We start from the raw sequence: 21,503 nt of genomic DNA, 5'->3' as shown, positions 1-21,503 counted from the left end.
AAGGTCATTCAATGACTTAGCGGTAGCCTCAAACTGAACTTTAGTACCAGCACTGTGATATGGGCTGCGGAAACATATCCTGTAAATACAGTTAGTGGCCATTTCACAGAGAGTCACAAATTACACGAGGTTTAAGAACCCATCCAAGTTGCACAAGGAACACATGGGCTGAGACAACACGAGCTACTCCAGGGGAATAGCACTATTCCAGGCCCCTCCTCTCCTGGAGACCCTCACACACTATGTATGTTTCCCACTTTTGACAGACGTGTCTAGATGTACTGTGGAAGGATGGTTGGAAATCAGACTTTCATCCTCTACAGTGGTCTTGGGAATTACTGGTTTGTCATCTACAACCACCTAGGAAGTCTGTAATCACCTACTCTTAGTAAAGCCAAGTTCTGTACCATGTGGCATGCACTAGTTCACTTTAGATAAGCAATGAAATGCTGTACCAGGCTGGCACTTCATGTAGGCTATGCAGAGAGATTCATTAGCAATCCTCTGCAGACCTGGTTGGATTCTGGACCTACCTCCTCTTCACCTCTTTTCCCCATTCTCACACCTCTCCTAGATGGTCCAGTCTCAAACCCAACAATCATTGTTTTATTTAGGGAAAACACTTTGATTTTGCCAAGCCTGTGCTTTTCAAATCGGAAATCAGGATGGTGAGCAGTATTAAATACTACTCTTTGGTATAGGAATGATCAGTATTGAAATAGATTTGCAGTGTCAGCTCACCGACAACTTATATGTGGTGGAAAAAGAAATGAGAAATGTGTAAGGTGCACTGTCTGATACAAAAGTAATCTATATTTTGACAACTGGCAATGATTATTCTCTTTTCCTTTCTGCCTCAGTGAACATTAAATATAACATCTGAGTATTAATGGGAAAAGAAACAGAAAGGTCACGTTCAGCCACAGCACAGGCAGGAGCAGCTGAAATACCAGTGTGCCATTTTCCATACCACAGCCTGTCAGAGTAACAGTCTGAGCTTCTTACCCTGCAGTTGAGTAGAGTGTAAAGCACATGGTCAGGAGTGGTCTGAGCTCTCCACTGCAACACTTCTGAGAGGAAGAGGAACTACAATAAAGCAGAGTGATAGTCATGATGCTAAATAACTTTTTGGCTTTAAAAAACAGACAACTATTTTTGCTAGTTTAGCTTTCTTATTTATATGCTACATTTTACATCTATACCCAGAAGCACTAAACATGAATTAATTCCCTTGTCATCACACATATTTATAGCAAGGTGCTTTTGCATGGTAGCAGCGGCCTCTGTGGAAGCGAGATTTCTCACTGCTGGGATTATGATATATTATTACATATACTTTCAAAAGCAATAAAACAGTTCTTACTGATCTCTTTGAATTTAAGCACAACTTTATTTCTTTAGCTTCCTCTCTTTTTCTTACTATAAATATAAGAATATTTATACAGCTTAGAATTTACTAATTTAATTACTCACATAAGCCCCCATAAGAACTGAATTTCAATTTAACTTTAAAGGATCAAAATAACAATGATTAAGATCAGGACCATATATGCAAACAAAATTCCCTGGACTCCACTTGAACTAGTAAAAAATATATAGTACAGGGTGATTTCTGGTAGAAGCCCCACAACACTTTCCACCATGTTTGTTCTGTTGTCCCATGTAAACTTATAAAAAAAATCCATTCAAAAGAAATGCAGTGATTCCTTCTCATGCCTATTTTATACTTATCTGTAAAGAAGGTTCTGAAATATTTTAGTCTGAATTAAAAAAAGCCATCAACAAATTCTGCAGTAATAATAATGCAATCTATGTACTGCTAAGTGTCCTGATGCTAACTAGCTAAATATAAGCCCTATCAGAAAAGTTTAGCTTACCTTTCTGGCTTGGTCATTATCTTCTATTTGCCCCAAATCTCTACCACTGGCCTGTGCAATTCTTTTTCCAGAGACCAAGTTCCCCACCATCACAGAGGCAGGGCCAATTTCTAGAATAAAGCAGAGTTGTGATAAGTGCAATAAAAATCCTTCGCTTGTGGATTAAAATTCTTTTTATTTCTTTTGCATTACATTATATTTTCCTCACTGCTATCCACAACACCAAACCTTGAGCACGTCTCTGTTGATACAAACTTTGGCTGATGGACCAGAAGTAGCTGGAAGATACGTAGGCCTGGATTCATCCTCTTGAAACTTATCTAACTGAGGAGCCCATTTAGCATGGGCTCTCTACAGCCAGAGACATATCTTGTCTCCTTTGATATGAGGAATCTTTGGAAAATTCAGCTCCTAATTTAGGCAAGTCCATTCAAGTGCCTAAAACCAGATGAGATGTAGCCAAGCTTCGGGGACAATGTTCCTATTTCTCTCCTCTGTTCCCTGGGCTAAGTTGCTTCTGTATTAGCAATTCTGTAATGCCATAGACATGAAGTGATAAGGACTAGGAAGGCAGATGGTGCGTATGATAATATATATGCAAGCCCTTTAGTACAAGGTAGAGACTGAAGAAACATAACTTTAGAAGAATGGAAGATGTCATGGCTGACACTTCTCCATGAGGTGGATTTCATTGATGTTTTGTTGCTGCCGTTAGGGGAAAACACCTGTCTCCCAGATACCATTTCTGCTCATGTTAACATTCGTTCTCTGCTTCTCCAGCATGGTTTACTGATCAACTACAATTGATAGCAGGCTTTACTTATAGCCTATGATGTCCAAGCTTTGTCTTGTGTGTGATGGTATGTGGCATAAGTGTCAAAATACGAGATGTGTAAGTAACCAGATAATGGCAATAAACAACATCTACAGACTACTCTGCTTTAAAAATATGAAAGCAATATCCTCTGGGTATGTCACAACTATGCAAAATGGAGAATGTGATGCTACCAATTTGGTTTCTGCATTCCTGACATTGCTTTTACCACAGTGATATAAAACGTATATATAATGTATCTACAAGTATCTCCAGTGCACAGATCCTGATAACTTTGCAAAGCAGCAACAAGGAAAGGCTGAAGTAAGCACTGCAGTTAAAGACTTCATTGCTTTCGTTAATTGGACATTCCCAATATCCTCAAACTTGAGATTATGGTTTTGATTTCTGAAATATTTGTCCAAAGGTTTCAAACAAAGAAACAAGCCGACAGTTTTGGCAAACTTGCACTGAATTCATGATGGATAGTCCCCATATTTGAGATCCAGAGGGTAAAACCACTTCATATTCCAAGCTGGTTTTCAAAGTGGAAAGTAGCCAACACTTAGCCTAACGTAGCTGAATTCAGGTCTTAAGCCTGAGGCTACAGATCCAGAAATCCTTGAAATTAATCTGAGTACTAAAATCTGTAATTGGATTGAAAGTAAAAATTTTGCTAAAATTTGCTTGGTCATTGAGCATGAGTATCCAGCAGCCGGACTGCAAGAGGCTACAAGGGCTTTCTTCGTCTCCTGAGTCAGTGCCTTGCTGTACCATTTCATCCAATGTTCTTCATAAAGTCTGGCAGAACTTCTGAAGAACCATCTTAAAACTAGTTAGGGTTGTCTCTCGAATACACCTTCTGTAGGAAAATCCAGAACCTCCCTCCCTACTCAGGTGAAAACCTTTATCCTTATTCTTGGATTTAATTTATTCATGACCAGTTTTTAAGTATTTGCTCTTCTTCCAACACTGTTATTTAGTGTCAACAGTCCTCTTCCTCTCTATTTCTACCTTCCAAACTCAGCCTTCAAATAAGCCAAGACTTTTGTCTTTCTCTGTTTCAGTCTCTGTCCATCCTCTTTAAACATAACTGACTAGGAATTTACAAAGAACTCCAGGTGTGGTCTCAGCAGTGCCTTGTAGAGTGATAAAAATGACTTCATCTTTACTGAACCTGGGTTTTTGAAGCATTTTTCCTTGCACACTTTGTGAAGGTACTTCTAGCTTCTGCCAAAACCAATGATGTCCTTAACACACCTGGAACATCTAACAGGAACAGCTTTTCGAGCTGATTCTCACCTGCATTAACAGTTACTTGATTTTGCTCCACACATCACCATGAACACACAGCATTAAGTCACGGTCCCTTTGCCTTCACTCATCTTACCTGGTTGTTTTTGCCTTGGTTTAGGCAGGTTTGTTACGCATGTGTGGGGACACATCAGCACATTACAAGGATGCAGCGATCCTTCCAAGAAGAGCTGCTTGGTTTCTGACAGGTGTATTCCTCCCAGCGGCGTCTTGGGAAGTGTGTTTGCTGGTACAAGTGCTAAGCAGTAGACTCCCACTTGATGAATACTGTCAATAGCCTAAAAAAAAGCAGGAAGCTGATTTTAATGAAAGGTTGATTTTTCATCATTCTAATAAGCACATGTTGTTCTGAATTACTGCATAAAACAACCCTAATAATTAACTGTCAATGGAAAGACACTTCAGCAATGTCAGTGATAAGGAGGCTCTTTTCAGTGGGAACAGGTGGATGGAAATGTAACACCGACGTTACTACACTCATTCCAGAAGATAAAAAAGCAAACAAAAACCTTGTGATAAATACACAGAAATCTATTAAGAAATGCTACCTAGGCATCCCTCTTAGGCACATGTTAGTAGCACGTATCCTGGAGATTTATTACCAAGATGGGTCGGCAACCCATGTGAAACTGATTTTAACCTTCACACTTCTCAGAATTAAAGTTCAAAGGATTCTTATCAAGTCTATCTTGCAGAGCAAAGAAAAATTTCAAAAGTTACATGTATATCATCATAAAACTACTGACATATGTGGCTTATGAATTTTTAAATTTTTTCTTAGACAGTAACTCTTTCACTCCCTGATTACTGGGTAAAAGATTGTCAGGCAGGAATGGGAAATGACAACGATATAAAGAAAAACTACAAATCTATCCACTTGGAAAAAAACTCCGTTGAATGAAAACCTGAAATATAAGCATCTTTGAACCTTACAGTTACCACATTCATTGTCTGACAAGTGGAATAAATGCATCACTTTCAAAAAATCCATAATGTACAGTATCTATGTAATTTACTTAGGTAAAAATGTATACCCATGCATTTACATTTTAATTCCAGACACATTTTAACTAGTTATTTTCCTTATATTGCTAACAAAAATTGCAGCGAGTCAGAAAAACAACTTCAGACATCCATGCAGACTGAGAAACAAATTACAGACAGCATCTCTAAAGAGCAGTTAAATGTTCAAAAATATAATTTACTTAACTTGCATTTTAACTGTGAGAAAAGTGAACACATACATCTCTTGCCTTGAAGATACAATCTACATTCTGAGAATCCAACAATCATTTCTATTTATGTACTTAAGTGTAGACCATTTAATAAATTACTGATTACTTCTACAGAGACTCTATGCTTTGCTTTTGGCTTCTGTTTACTTCATTTTTTATTGATTTGACTGCAAAATTTCACAAGAAAGAATAATGAAGCAGTTACTCCTTTTACAAACATTGTCGTTTTAGTAGTGGTAGATCTCACAGTAGTACTGGAAGACCCCGGTGCTGGTCTACAGACACCTTACTTGAAAGATCAGCAATAGCGAGGCATATAGGACAGCCAACACAGGTCATCTCTTGTTTCTGGCAGAAACCGTCATGACCTCCTAATCATAATGTTATGTGTAGGTTCTGAAAAGCAGCGATAAATCATGGGATCCTCACCTGACATCAGCTTGAAGTACAGGGCCAGTAACCAGGCAGGCACGGCTGGCACAGAGCAGCACACGCCGGTGTCAGATGAGTCTCACAAATATCATCAGAAATGAGTAGCAATTTAGTAGAGTTTGATATCATGAATGTCATTGAGAGTCATGACACAAGTGTGATATCATTGTGTTGCTCATCACTAGCAGATGATTCAGATACAACTGGTTACCACTTCCTGACATCCATCATTAACAGTGATCGGGAAGGAGGCACAAAGCATCCCACATGTTTCTGGCTTCTGTCCTCCATCTTTAGTCTCAGCTGAAGTGGAACCAGAAACTTCTTATTCACGTAGTGATGCATGCCAGAGTTGTAGACTTCACACACGGGTGATGAAAGCAGTCACACATATGTGTACTTTGATATACGGCCTACCATTCTCAGACACTGCTGTGACTTGATCATATTCAGAATAACAGGACTGACTTTTGGCAGGAGTAACTTGATACAGGACTCCCACAGTGTTCAGTACTGAATTCTACTGGCTATGATGGTGTGAGACATGATTTCTGGAAAAGTCACAAAAATGCTGAGCTGACAAAACAGGAGAAGTGTAAGTCCAGAGTTTCAATCTTTTCTTTAGGAGCTGGCTATTAACAAAGCATGGGCAATATAAAAGCTTTTCCTTGTACAATAGTTGCCCTAGGTGCTACTAGGTGCTTCAAAGGCTTTCTGTGTGATGGACAAGCTAGAGGTTCTAGCTTTTCTTGGTAATAATTTAGATCTACTCTGAATATAAAATGCTTCTAGCTGTATGAAATGTATATAGCTATCTTTTAAATCAAGAGAGCTGATAAACATGTCTTGAGATGGATGAAGGCTTATTTATTCATTCTCTTCAAGGATATGGTAGACAGATTCCCTTTCCTATTCAGTACAAAGCAATAACAACTAAAAACGTCTCTGAATTGTGTGGGATCTTTTTCTTTGGCTCTTGGGTAAAGCAAAAAAGATGTTTGCAATATATTTACCTGAGAAGAGTCCTTGAGGAAGGAGAGAAAGGAAGGTAGGAAAGGGAAGTGGAAGTAACAGGTGGCCAGCTGCAGACAGAGCTAAGACCATTTCATCAGGTAGCAACAGACAGGCTTAATTTGACTACATTCCATTAAACCTATTGCTTTTGAGTGAGAATTGGCTTAACAGTGGAGATGGAGGAGATGGAAGATGATTGCTATCTAGAGTATCTAATGTGGACATTAGAGTTGAAAAAACTTTATGTATGGTAATGATACTGCCTTAACTTGGACTGCTATATGTAAGAAGGTCAGAGTATTGTAGTATTCAGTTGCTTCTGTCTTCTGGTCAAACTCTCGAACACCATCACTAAGGTGGGTTTCATCATAGTGGTATGTGCCTTGCATGATACACCAGATAGCTGGAATGGGAATCCTTGCAATAAGTCCTCTATGCAGATAACTTCACTGTAGTTACCTAGATCCGAGCTAATCAACCACTTCCCTTCATTTCAGTGGAGAGAAATTGGCATTTTCAGGCTGTGTTTCATTCAGCTTATTTTAGGTGTCAACATGGTGCACTAGAAACACACAATTCTCTCCCACTGATTAAAAAATATATCTGGAGATCTAGCTCAGATACATGTATCTACTTTTGATGAGGTCAACTGCATATCAGCGTCAATAATTGTTTACTAAGAGATTTTCGTAGCTTTTGACAGTAAGGGTATATCATACATTACCCTTTTGAAGTAATGAATGACTACATCGTTATAAACCATACGCTACTCTCTTCTTGCTATTACTTACTTCAATTCATCCCTGTTTTCTTACAGCATTTTGATTAGGATCACTCTCCGGATATGCGTGGCCCAGATCGGAAGTGTCACTCAGAAGTACCTAACTTTGTGCTCATTACGTGCAAGTGCAACTGAAGGTGGACTTACAACTACTCAGACAAATGTCACTTACCTTGGAGGCCTGAAAGATCAACAAAAAGACTATAAAGCAGGAAAAAATAGCTTCCAAACATACATAAAGAGCATTACCTGGAGAACTCTACTCATCCATTGAAAACTGTCTTCCTCTGTGGAATCTGGCCTTTGCTCAGCAACAATAACTATCCTTTCATCGTGCAGCACACTCACTGAAAACACTGCTATTCTATAGAAGAGAAGGAGAGAAGAGCATTTATTGCCAGGACAGACGGAAAAAACTGTCTTCTAAGTTAATCCTCCATAACTATGATTTTGTTATTTATTACTCAGACAACTGGTGCATCAATTAGTATTTTATTTATGAGGAAAAAGCAACACGAACAATTTTGGATAACTTCTGAAGAAGAAATAGGCGTCTTTGTCTTAGAATCATATATTCTAAATCAAATATAGGCATAATGTCACAACAGGGTTAGAGGAGACAACCTTCTTGGGATAAGAAAAGCTCTAAACTTGGGTCATCCCAAGGTAGTTGTTAAGCTGTATTGTAATAGCCAGCATAAGCACCTTCTTTGTCCCCATCTTAGAAGAAAGTAATTCCAACATCATTTTGAGAGGTCTGCCACGTGATTAAGTGTGAACGCATGTTATTGCATTAGGCTTTTCAGAAGTTTTACATGTCTCCTGCTCCGTTTCCGCACATTAGGAAGGCCACACAAGGAACTGCTGTCATGTTCAAGAAGTTCAGTGTCACGCATATTAGAAGTGTTCAACTCAGACAGAAAGGATCCTATTGAGTCAACACCTTCAGAATTAACCAGCTGTTCAACTGGAAATTTTACTAAACACAGTTTCGGGCCTTGGTATCTAACGTCTGCCTCAACACTGTCTTGAGCTTCCCTCTGCTGTCTCCTGGTTCTAGCAATATGAACAGCAACGGAGGGAAACCACAGGTCAGATTAAGCACTGCCTTCTGAAAGCACTTTGTGTCACTTACACCTGGTCTAAGCAAAATAAGGATTTCTATATAATATAAGAAAAGAAAGGATCAAACCTTCCCCTGTAGACAAATTTCATTGGTTCCACGGCCAGTGCAGTTGCTACAATATCATCAGCATTATGTCTTCTTCCACTGACAACCATCAAACCATCCATTTTGCCGATAACAAAGACAAGTCCACCTGGTCCTATAAAACCTAGTAGTCCAGTCCTTATAAAAGGATATTCAGTGATAGGGCCACCAGAACTAGTCATAGGAAACACCTGTAAGACAGAGAAACAGATTTTCAATTCTGCACACAAAGATCATGCTGTGAAGTAGTTCAGGCATGCTTTCTCAGATGGCTGTTCTGGAACAAAGTAAATAGGTCACTGGTGATGCTCTTTATTCTTCACTGACCATAAAGGGAGTGTCAGGAAACTCCTAGACTAGTGCGTGCAATTTTCAGTACCTGAGTTCCAGCAAGTTCAATCCCACTCTGTTTACCATACACATTTACCCTAACCATGGCTCCATAAATCATTTATGACCTTAAAAAAAATATATAAATCAACATAATCAGTATTGAATAAAAAAAACACTTTGCAGACTACAGCTAACCTATGTATAGGTTACAGAGAGATTAAATCATAAACATTACAGGGGAGGTTCTCTTCAGTACCTCATGCTCATTTCCAGCACAGCATAGAGAAATAAGCAGGCTACAACTGAAGCTATTTTAAGGTACTGTACATTAAAGACTCTTGCAGCTGACTACATTTTAATCTAAGGTCAATTAGGTCTTCACAATACCAGTGACAATGCCTTCTGTAGCATGTCTCAAAGTGAAAATACAGCACTAAACAGAGCCTCTCTAAATGCCTCAATACCAGATGTACATGCGACTTCCACAGGACAGATTTCTACTGCTTTTTCTATCCTAACTAGCACCATGTTATCCTTCTGGCATGTGAGCTACTTTGAGCTGCATTCTGACACAACCTCACTTTCCTGCTGTTGCTTCTTTACACTGAAATAGTTTAAAGGCAAGTTATTTAAGACAATGGCAAATGGAAGACCATGGCTATACAGTCCTTCAAGGCTCATCTAAAAAGAAAGGTCAAATTCTGCTGCCAGATGCCCATGGTTGACTCTTACTGAACAGATTTAATGCTTATACGTCCTCAGCCATTATTCATTTCAGGAACACAAAACTCTCTGACTCTCTAATACCTGGAACATGAAATACACAGTAGAACAGAAAAGAGGCGCACTTGGAGAGAACATGCTTAACTTTAAAAATGAGTGGTCCTGCTCACTCAATGGCAATTTATTTGTCTACCATTAGGAATAAGTCTAAATCACTCTAAACATTCTGTTAAACTGCAGACTGAGTTACTAATCATGAATCATTTTACAATTACAGCAAGTACTGCAAAATGAATATGAGTACCTTTCTAACCTGAAATATGTTAAATCTGGGATTATTATTCACATGGGGTATTGCCAATTGTACTTGTAGCACAGTAATCAGGTATCAACAAATTTCAGATCACAGTAACATAGTAGGATTCCTGGCTTCAATAGCAGGATGGAGAATCATATTAGTCTAATTATTTTACCCATAGTGTTTACAACACACAGATCTCTGCAGGAGGTATCAGTCATGTTTGATCTATTAAGAATGGCAGTATCAGAGCATTTGTTAAGGGAAATCTAAACTTATTTTTCTTAACATTTTTTCTCAAATATGAAAAGAGAAAAGGATCAGAACTTAATAAAAATTTCAGCTCAATTTTTTCAGTATTCTCTGATTTCATACTGGCTTTAGTAGAAGTCAATGATAACAAGGGAGCAGGCACAACAGAGCTATCAATACAGCTGTCTGCGCTGGAGCTGAAACCTACTGGAAAACAGATTCTGCAAAGCAAAAAGGCTTTCACCTATGGCAATTCAAACAAAAGCAGGTGGAGACTAATTAGGAAAAGGTATCTTCGCTATTCAGATACCTCTTGAAGTCTACATCTGTCAGGATTCTGCGTAAATGTAGGCCTTTAATGCTGGCTGCGTTGTGGAAATGTTGGAAACTGCTTTTTAAAGACACCCAGCAGCCTTCCTACGGTTTGCAACAATCGAATTCTACACGTAGCTAGCTCATAGACTTGCACAGTATTACCTTTTGAACTTTGTCTTTCTTCCTGCTTTCCTTCTGATTGTTTCAGCCCCGGTATCTTCTTTCAAAATTAAAGTAAAACCTCTTCAGAGCCAAAACTAAGCCTATATAAAGATCTACTATTGCACTTAATGAAATGGGCTTCAGTGCAGATTATCTGGCTAGCGTGCAGGTCTCAAGCCACAAGCGTTGATTATTACTGCTATTCTGATATTATTACTATCACTATTTTATATCAAATATTATCTCAAAATAGAAAAAGTTAAAAAGGAAGACTTTGATATAGCATTTTTTAGTCAACTTACCTCAAAAGTATTCTTGGTCATGCCCGAGAGTCCGTAATATGATGTACCCGTTGCAATAGCACATACACAAAGTTCTCCTATTTCATCTGTTTTACAGAGCTGAGGAATTCCATCTGGCTTCACTGAACACATTATAGCTAGAGGGAGAGCAAAGGATTTTTAAAAATACTATAAAATGAACTACAGAATAACATAAATGCTGTGGGAAAGACATTGTGGTGGAGTTGACATAAATTATATGTAGACTAGTGTCTAAGGGTTGGTTTCTCAAACATTAAGCTGTTCAACTCATCAAATGTTATTTATATTATAAATTATATTTATACAAAGGATACAAAGATCTTTATGTTAACTCAGTCTTTACACTGATAAAAAAACCCCTAATTCACCTTGCTCTCTAAAATTCCAGCTGATCTCTAATATTGCTGTGAAATGTGATTGCGTTCCCAGTTTTGCATACTGAAGACCAGATTTGCCACAGTCAGTGCAAACTGAAATACCCTAATGGAGTTCTTGACAATAATTGCACTGCCAGGAAGGCAGGCAACCAGGAAATCCACCTCTCACAAAGTAGCAAGTAACACCATATGAAAGATCAAGATATTCTAGCAGACTTAGCATGGTTGTTTCACCAAGAATTTATCAGAGCTCAGACTCCCTCTCACCAGTCTTACAAGACTGCAGAGACAGCAGGAGCTAAACGAGAGGGATTAGAAGGCACTGGTCGGAGGAAGAAGTTCTATTTTATGTGTCAGCCATGTGAATAAGAATTGGGTATGCTTCTTTTCCTATAATCCCTGGAGCTGGAGTCCAGCATGTGTAGATTTTGCAGTTGGAAACGGGATATGATGAACAAGGGAGACCAGAAATGAATCAGCACATCTTTTAAGTACAAGTGTAAAGAATCCCGAAAGCTTTGTCTCACTCTGAGGATAAACAGCAGTGTTTACTCTGATTAAAACGATCAGAATGTAGTATGAAGTGCAGGTTGGCATATCTATAATATCTTATACAATAACTACTAGGCAAGAACCATTCTTATCTTCCTTTATTTTAAGTTGTTCAACTGAAATTTCGTAAGATGCATCGCTATGTTTTATTCCTTTGGTGCATAACAGACATTCTCTTATGAAAAGCTACAGTATTATCCTTTCCTAGTCTCTATAACATCTCATTTAAAATCTAGTTCTCTTATGAAAAATCTTATCTCCATCTTTATAGAAGCACTGGTTTCAGTTCGAATTTATCAACATGAACTGTTCAGTCACACCTCCTCCTTCTAATAACTGAGTGATAGCACAAGGTCTTTGGAAGAACATTCTGCAAGCCTTCAGATAGCAATTTTGTTGATCCTTAGCACAGGTTACAAAAACTTTCACTACTGAGTCTCATCTGGGTCAGATTTAGGGAATATTTATAGCCTCCAGACATCAGACTCCAATTTCTTATTTTCTGTACCAGTATCTCACAGTAAAGGAATGGATGATCTGAGGTGGTGGGAGGTTGTTTAAAGCACACCATTAATGTGAGTAAAGAGATCCACTGAGGTAAACACAGAGAAGAAATCTTGGGATTTCCAAACCACAAAGTTTTCAATGTAATGCTTTTGGACTAAAATGTTTTAAGTACACATGTTCTAACCCCAAAGCTTGCTGTCTAACAGCAAAGTATGCCCACCTATGAGTTTCTACAGCTAATTACTTAAATTGATGAATCATATGAAGTTTCAAAGAAAGTCCCTTACCTCCTGGCATCACTAAGCCAACATCCTGGACAGTCAGAACGGAAAGCTTTTCTTCAGAGTCCACTCGAATCACTCCGTAAGTGAGACCATGCATGGACAGAACTCCTCTGCCTGGTGGCTGATTGCTGTCATCTGTTGGCCTGCAACCATGGGTTGTAACATCAGTGCACCATCAAGGAGACATAAGCATTTGCTTACTCTTAATGGACTACTATTGCAAATACTCCTCTATTTGAGAGTTTAAAATGTCACCTTCTTTTTTCCCCTACCAGACCTGACAGAATCCTGTTTTTCAGTCACTTCTGAGTAATTATGTCTGTCAACAATCCCATTCAGTAGTGACCCACATATATGGGGCTGCAGAGATAAAAGAAACACCTAACATTTACCCAAAACAGCTTGTATTTAATTTTCAGAGAGATTTATAAAGACTGCTTGATTACCCAAGCAGAGGCCTTTTGTCTTGTTTTAAAAACACTGAAAGGCAGTGCAGATGATGTGGAGAGAAACTGCATTCTAAGTATTTGGAACTGATCAGTAAATAACTTGCTAAACTCTCTATGTTAGCCACTTTAGGGCAACCTAGGAAACCAAACTCACCCACCAGACTAAAAGCCTAACTCTAGTACACTGTTATCAAAGTCAAGATTAGAATATGTTTGTTGTGTTTAAATCACAGATATGACTTCCCACTCACAATAATGAAGCACTTAAAACTACTAAACAGAAGAAATTTGGTTGTAATACTGCCAAGTATCTGTAGAAGCTGCAAGGACTTCACCATTTTTATTTTAGTGCATATAATTGAATTCTAGCTATTCTAATTTACCCCATGAAAATCAAAACAAATTACACCTTCATCAGCCACGGTCAAAATGTTGTGGATGCAGCCTCTTTGTAACTCCTCGGTTTACCCAGATTCACTGCTGACATGCTGTACAATACCACAGCATCAGCACAAGCTGTCTGTCACCTTGCTTCAATCTAAACCTGCCTGCTCTATCACTGGATACCATTATACGTATATAGAGTGTGGCTTGAGTAAACGAATGTTGACGTGTGCAAGTTACTAAGTCAAGGGAATATGTCAGGGCTTTTCATGTCTGGAAATATTCTTATATTGTCCTGCATTTTAAAATGCAAAACCAGAAACCAACACGATGCTGAGCTGAGTGTGGATAATGCACCCATCTAGAGCAGCCACATTCCAGATATTTTCAAGATGAATAAAACAGTCAATATTAAGTTCAAGATTCTGCATTTTTCCTAAAAAGTCCATCATAACACAACTATTTTTTAACAGCTAATGTCCTTTTATATGACATTTCTCCTCTATTGTGCTTGAAATACTAGATGAGCCTCAGCCAATCATGCTCCCGTAAGCCTTGCAGTGATCAGCACTATAAATTTCAATTAATAGATTTTACAAGGCATATTTCTCAAGTGACATTGTCAACAAAGGATGTGGGCATGCTTGAAAACGCATTAGAGCATAACAAATGGTGCTAGTAAACAAGCAGCTGTGATAAATAACATTCCCATCATGTAAAAGGAACTTGCAGTAACATTGATCAACTTCCTCTCATCCTTGCTCCCCAAAACACACATTTTACTGCTCAGGAGAAGAGAGGCACACACAGCCTCTCCCAGCCTTCTATCAGTAGAGGCCATCTAGACTTCCATCACATACATTTTCTTGCATTACTTATCACATCCAAAGACTGCTAAAAAGAAGAGTGGGCGCAGCTTTGAAAGACACTGGCTGTGTGCAGGATGCAGGTGCCAGGGAGGGAAGCTGGAGGCACGAGACCTGCTAGGATCATGTTGGGGGACTTGACAACAGACCCGCACTTGCTGTGGCCTGGGTCGAGATAAGAGCTTTGCCCAGGTTAGCAAGAAGGACCATGAGATGGAAGCAGGTATGCAGAAGGAAAGAGTTGGTGCCAAGGACCTGGGGTCCACAGGACAGGCATTTCAGAGCTGCTATTTCAGAGTACTTCTGGTACCCTGATAGAGATGGATCCTTGAATGAGACATCAGTTAACTGTGCTTGAGTCTCCTCTTGAAGGCAAGAAGCTGTCTGACACTGAAAGGGAATACAGTCAGAGGACCAGGACAGAGGAGTGAGGTGGGGAGCCAAGCACCTGACAGCACCTATACATTGTCTTAGAAAATATCTTGTCAGAAACAATCCTGCAATATATGGTATCTTATTTTGTCCTGTCCATGATATCCACATGGGAACATCCCTAAAACACGGAGAACATCTCTGCCAGGGAGAAAGAGAAAAATCACTTGGTAAAAAGATGAGATATAAATCATAGAATCATAAAATGGTTTGGGCTGGAAGGGATCTTTAAAGATCATCTAGTCCTACTCCCCTGCAGTGAGCAGGGACACCTTCAACTAGATCAGGTTGCTCAGAGCCCCGTCCAACCTGACCTTGAATGTTTCCAGGGATGGGGCATCTACCACCTCTCTGGGCAGCCTGTGCCAGTGTTTCACCACCCTCACAGTAAAAAATTTCTTCCTTATATCTAGTCTAAGTCTGCCCTCTTTTAGTTTAAAACCATTACCCCTTGTCCTATCGCAACAGGCCTTGCTAAATGTCTGTCCCAGCTTTCCTGTAGGCCCCTTTATGTACTGGAAGGCTGCTACAAGGTCTCCTCAGAGCCTTCTCTTCTCCAGGCTGAACAACCCCAACTCTCTCAGGCTGTCCTCATAGGGGAGCTGTTCCATCCCTCTGATCATTTTTGTGACCCTCCTCTGGACCTGCTTCAACAGGTCCATGTCTTTCCTGCGTTGAGGGCTCCAGAGCTGGACACAGCACTGCAGGTGGGGTCTTACAAGTTTGGAGTAAAGGGGCAGAATTGCCTCCCTTGACACGCTGGCCACGCTTCTTTTGATGCAGCCCAGGATGTGATTGGCTTTCTGGGCTGTGAGCGCACATTGCCGGCTCATGTCCAGCTTTTCATCCTACCCAGTACCACCCAGTCCTTCTTGGCAGGGCTGCTCTCAATCTCTTCATCCCCCAGCCTTGTTGATACTGGGGATTGCCCTGACCCAGGTGCAGGACCTCACACTTGGCCTTGTTGATCCTCAGGAGGTTCACATGGGCCGACTTCTCGAGCTTGTCCAGGTCCCTCTGGATGGCATCTCATCCCTCAGGCATGTCAACCGCATTGCTCAGTTTGTCATCTGCCAATCTGCTGAAGGTGTACTCAATCCCACTGTCTATGCTATTGATGAAGATACTAAACCATCCTGGTCCAAATATGGATCCCTGAGGGACACCACAGGACACCGATCTCCATCTGGACATTGACCACTACTCTCTGGATGCAATCAACCAACCAATTTCTCACCCACTGAACAGTCCACTCATCAAATCCATATGTCTCCAATTTAGGGAGAAGAATGTTGTGGGGGATCATGTCAAAGGCCTTACAGCAGTCCAGATAGTCGTAGCTCTTCCCTTGCCCACTGATGTAGTCACTCCATCATAGAAGGCCACTAGGTTGGTGAGGCAGGACTTGCCCTTGGTGAAGCCATGCTGGCTGTCTTGAATAAATAACCCCACTCCAATGTATTTATAATTAATTTTAAAGTTAACATTTTTAATTTTCTTACACAGTCAATATTTCTCATAGTGGATTTGGAATTCTGAAAAACTGCTTTGTAGACAAAGATAAATTCTTTGATTAAGACAGGAGTAACAAAACAAAGGTATAATTCCACCTACTTCATACACTGAGTAAATCCAGCTTAAACCACCAGACAAAGTTACTATTTAGTTTCCTCAACCATGAAAGCGGGACAATGTTCATACTGAGTAGCTGCAGAGCAGTTTGAGAACAGTTACCACTACCATGTACAGATACAATCTATTTTACCACTATTTTTTACAAGTTGTTTAAATGGGAACAGACCTGTACTTAAACTTTTGCACTCCCTTAAGCAAGTGGGTTCAGACTAATAAATAAACCAAAGGGGAATACCATAAAAAATTATTTGCATCACACATTCCTTTAAATATTAGGCTTCATGACTCCAGTCTAAGGCTAAAGTACCTATTACTGATTGCCTTTTTCTGAACTATAAGGGTATTTCAACAGAGAACTGGTTTTGTTACTCTTCCTTGTAGGAAGATCAGTAAAAATACACCATAGATTTTGAAAGAGTCAGAGCATTAACAGGGAACTCTCTGAATCTGTGCTCTGCAGGGAGTCATTTTAATGCATACTTCAGCTGTAACTCTTTGGAACTTGTAAGATAATAACTTTACTGTCAGTGGAGATGGCTTGAATAAAATGAAAAATACTGAAGCTCCCAAGTTCAGCTGGTGTTATCCTACCATTAAACAGACTTCAAAAAACAGGAGATACGTGTCCAGTAACACTCACTGTAGTAAGAACTGCTTTGTAATTACAGAGTGAGGCACTGAAGATAAAAATGTCTTTTTTTTTTTTAATTAACCACTATTTTATGTGCTAATAATTTTTTTTATGTAAGCTCTCAATGCTAGTTAATTCGAAAATGAATCTCCAGTGCTTCAGGTGGCTAGAAGTCTAGAAAAGGCACACCAGCCATCATACGTTGAGATGCAGCAAGTTCTCCCACTTCATAACCTGTGATCTGGGGCAGATTTCCCAGGGCTAGCACAGGAAATGAAAACCCCCTCCCGTTAATCAGTGCTCAGCGCAAGTGATGCCCGCTGCCCTTCCACCTCCTCTCTGCACTTACAAGCAAGAGCTCATTCCAAGCAAGTGAAGGTCTGCACAGCGTACAGCAGTGAAACCCAGCACGAGGGAAAACCAACGTACTCCTTGGTATAAAGCTGAGAACAGGCTGGCAGAGCCAAATTAAGGACTCTCTGAGGTCCTGTAGTTTACAGAGAGACAACTAGCCTGGACAGGATAAGTCCCTGATGGATAGCTTTCTGGTGTTTTAAGTTAATAATGAGGTGGCTGAAAGACAACCACACTCTTGGCCTCATGTCTTTCTTCCTGTGATGTTTCGTTGGAAAGCTAATTGAGTATCTAGTTAAATTTCATTTGGACAATGTATTTTAAACTTTGTGGCAGGAAGTATTTTACTTAATGCTATTACAGTTTTATAACACATGTTTTACCATGTGAAACAATTATAAATGGCTGCAGAAATCTGAACTTGAAAACACAGTGCCTACTGTTCACAGTACAGCTTTTGGAAAACTCTGCCAAAACAGACAACAGTTATGCCATTTACCGTGTGCTACAACACTCAGGACAGGTGACTGCTGACATTATTGCACATATGGCTTACTAGTTTTATTAGAATTTAGACATTTTATTTCTAGACACAAATCCCCCAGACTCAAAGGGCATTTCTAGATGATTACTGAGGATCTATGAATGGTTAAAAAGCGCCAGTCAGCCAAAAACAACCTGCAGAACGTCATTAATTCTCCTTAAACAGACTACTTTAAAACATGATTTTCCTTGATAGCAATTCCACTTACATTCCCACATTTTAATTAATTTTATGCTTACAGTGGCATTTTTCCACTTCTTTTTATGGAAGCAGCTTTTGCATTTCAGTCTATTTCATTTAAAATTAGATAAAATTACAGAAATCAGAACTATATTATAAAGCACTCTGAAGTTAAAATCATTACTCTACAAATTCTTTCTGTATGTCTTCTTTGGCCATGAACAAAATGAAAACTAAAAATGTCATTCAGAAGTATGCAGATTCATATTGGAATGAATTTTTCATTTCTTTTCGAATTACCACATATATTCTACAGCGGGTCCACTTCCACTGGTGTAACACAGTACCTTCGAATAGCCACAGTGAGAGCTTCTGGTGAACTAGCGCAGGGACAAATGACCTCCTGTCTTAGACCTTTACTTTGGAAGACATTGAGAAATGCATCACAGGAAGAAATAGACCCTGGGGTAAATAAAAAAAAAAAAAATCAGAGGAGAAAATCAATCTGATTTCTGAAGTTATGCTATTCAAACTGCAAACTTACTATTGAATACATAGGCTTTTCAGGAGAAAAAATGTAAAAAGGACTCATATCCACTGGGAATGGCTGCTACAACTATATGTATGTATATACAGTTGTGTATGCAGACTGAGACTAAAGACTAATTTTTGAGCATAAAGTCCTTCCACTATGCTTACACAGAAAAGCCATTACTGCTAGATTTACAATACGAACTTTATTACAGTTTTCTTTTTCAGGATGAGGCAAATCAAAGGTTTAATTGAGAAACTCAAAGCAAACTACTACAAACAAGCAGAACATCTATACATTGGTATTTTACATAATAAAATAGTTTATGCTATTAATTGTCATGAAGTCATCCAGATGTGGTTTTCTAGAGTAATCTCCTAAAATTCTCTGTTGCTTCTGCATCTGAGTGCCTTCATTCAGAAGAAACGTTCTGATCCTTTCTATAGATTATGGTTATTTACTTCTGTCTTTCATGTTAAACAAAACTGCATTTACTGCAACTTATGTTACGTGGAATAGCAAGTTTGCTTCAGGATTAACTAAATAAAAATATATTTTGAAAAATCTAAAAGTAATTACTGTTTCCATAAATATATAGTTTGCAGTGGACAAACCCTATACTTTGTAAATATTTTAGCTAAAATGACTGAAAATTGAGACTTTAAATGCAAGACAGAAAACACTCCCTGTTCTCTATTGGACTGCAGAAGCACAGCTTACATGGGTTTGCACCATCAGCCACTATTAGCATACGCAGGGAGGAAAGGTTGATGTCTCTCTGATCTCGATGTGCCACCAATGCCCAGTGCATGTCTCTGGATTTTACACAGGCAACTTTTGCTGCAATAAGAATGGGAAGGTTACTAATACACCACATAAAAGCTTTATTAACAATTTGTACATATGATTTTGACTACCAAGCATGCTTTCGTAGAGTCTTGTTCCTTACCTTTGTATTGACAGACTTTTTGTATCCATGACAGTGGATTCACTTTCATTAAGGAGTATGGAATACTTATAACATGCATCATATTCATGACACTCTGAAATCAAACAAGATAAATGTTTTTTATGGAACAATTGTGGTAATCACTTATATTGTGTTATGGACAGGGGCATCTACACAAATCACTCTCTGATTGTTTTATTGCCATTGCTGGCATTTATCTTCTCCTATCTAGCTATCTACATTAAGATGAAACAGATCCTCATTTTCTAATGCTTTCATTAAGGATTAAGAATTTATACTAATCAGATCATAACTTTGAAGCAGTACTGAAAAAAGGAAACAGATTTTCTTCCCATTTATACACTAAGTGATTCACTTTAAATAGAAAAAATACAAAAAAATCAGATGAACAATGTCTGCATGTTTGCTATGTAGGTTAATATTATCCCTAAGCTTGCTGAACTTCAATATATATGTGAGTCTTTACTCAAAAGGACAAGTAACAGCAATGTATCTGTCTAAAGAAATCTGTCTCTGTGAAGACTGAAAATGGTAGTGGGGCACAAATTATTTAAAGGACAGTAGAGAGAGAGATTAAGCAGAGATCAATTTATTTTATCAGAAAATAAATGAGGGAGTTTTTACTCCTCCTCCAGGTGGTCTAATTCTAGTATTTTCAATAAGGTCATGAAAAGTTGCAGGAAGTTTAGAAAAAGCAGCTGACTGAAACCAATGATAGATCCAAAACCGATCTCCCAGTGTGAGGCAGTCAATTGCTGTAGTGATTTCTCAGTGCTACTACTAAATAAACAGTCTGTAAATGAGCTGTTGCTTTACTTCTGTTACCATTTAGAAACATCTTCGGAGGACAACATGTCTCCGCTCATAGCAGCTCAGGTTAAATACAGTATTTGTTTTGGAAAACCTAGGCTTAAGAAAGGTTAAGTGTCCCAGTGGATTAAGTCATCTAAACACTTGCAGAACTGCAAAAGATAGCTCTCCTTTCAGTCTGGCACAAGTGTAGGTACAGGAAAAGCACTTACAGGCAAGTCATGAAAAAAATGAAGTTCATACCAAGATTAATAGCAAAGGCAGGCATAGAAAATCTCTATTAGATCCTTGCTTTCAACTTCAGCGATAAAGATGTTTTTTTAACATGAGATACTTATGGGCATTAAGTCTGATAGACCATTTCTGCTTCAGAAGTGTTATTACTGCCCTTTGATAACAAGAACAACTGCCCTTTGATAATAAGAACAGTGTAACACTTTATGGGAAAAGTATACCGGATCCCTGGGAATCATAGCATGTAAGGCCTGTACATGCTGGGACCCTCAAACAGTGATCCTTCAAAACTTATCTGTTCTTAAAATGATCAGTGAATACTAAGTATTTTGTCAGTCATTGACTGCAGCAGCACCTTTAGAAGCAATCCTTAAAAATATGTCAATTGCCTCCTGTGTCAATTGAGGAAGTCATTCAAACAGCAAGCACACAATTTATGCAATTTGAAGTATCAGAAATGCTTTAATGTTAGCAAAACCATCTGTTGGTGGGAGTTACGACAGAGAAGCTAGTTAGTGGCAATATAGCTATGCCATTGGATCATATCCTTACAGAGGCAAGTACTAATTTAATTTGTTTCTGCTATAAAGTCTGATCTCAAAATCATCCATCACTAAGATCAGAATAACATGGTGAGAATGGGGCCAGGGTACTTGACACGATGCATAAAAATACAATG

At 38.9% G+C, this 21,503-nt stretch overlaps 1 protein-coding gene across 3 annotated transcripts in view; it reads right to left on the bottom strand.

The window, feature by feature from the left end:
* DIP2C (DIP2 acetate--CoA ligase C (putative)) overlaps positions 1-21,503 on the bottom strand; it is a 319,080-nt gene that overhangs the window by 56,346 nt on the left and 241,231 nt on the right. For all 3 annotated transcript variants that reach the window (XM_086467405.1, XM_086467406.1, XM_086467408.1), the window contains 10 exons: positions 19,760-19,853; positions 19,531-19,650; positions 18,626-18,740; positions 12,807-12,946; positions 11,063-11,199; positions 8,660-8,868; positions 7,717-7,831; positions 4,082-4,283; positions 1,878-1,987; positions 1,006-1,086 (listed from right to left, as the gene is read on the bottom strand). In XM_086467405.1, coding sequence (XP_086323531.1) covers positions 1,006-1,086; positions 1,878-1,987; positions 4,082-4,283; positions 7,717-7,831; positions 8,660-8,868; positions 11,063-11,199; positions 12,807-12,946; positions 18,626-18,740; positions 19,531-19,650; positions 19,760-19,853 — 1,323 coding nt within the window. The remainder of the gene's footprint in view (positions 1-1,005; positions 1,087-1,877; positions 1,988-4,081; positions 4,284-7,716; positions 7,832-8,659; positions 8,869-11,062; positions 11,200-12,806; positions 12,947-18,625; positions 18,741-19,530; positions 19,651-19,759; positions 19,854-21,503) is intronic.

This window comes from Leptosomus discolor, chromosome 6 (genome assembly GCF_034619465.1).
Source record: "Leptosomus discolor isolate bLepDis1 chromosome 6, bLepDis1.hap2, whole genome shotgun sequence".
NCBI classification, from domain to species: domain Eukaryota; kingdom Metazoa; phylum Chordata; class Aves; order Leptosomiformes; family Leptosomidae; genus Leptosomus; species Leptosomus discolor.
Note: the sequence above shows the minus strand (reverse complement) of the source record. Positions and strands in the feature narration are given on the sequence as shown.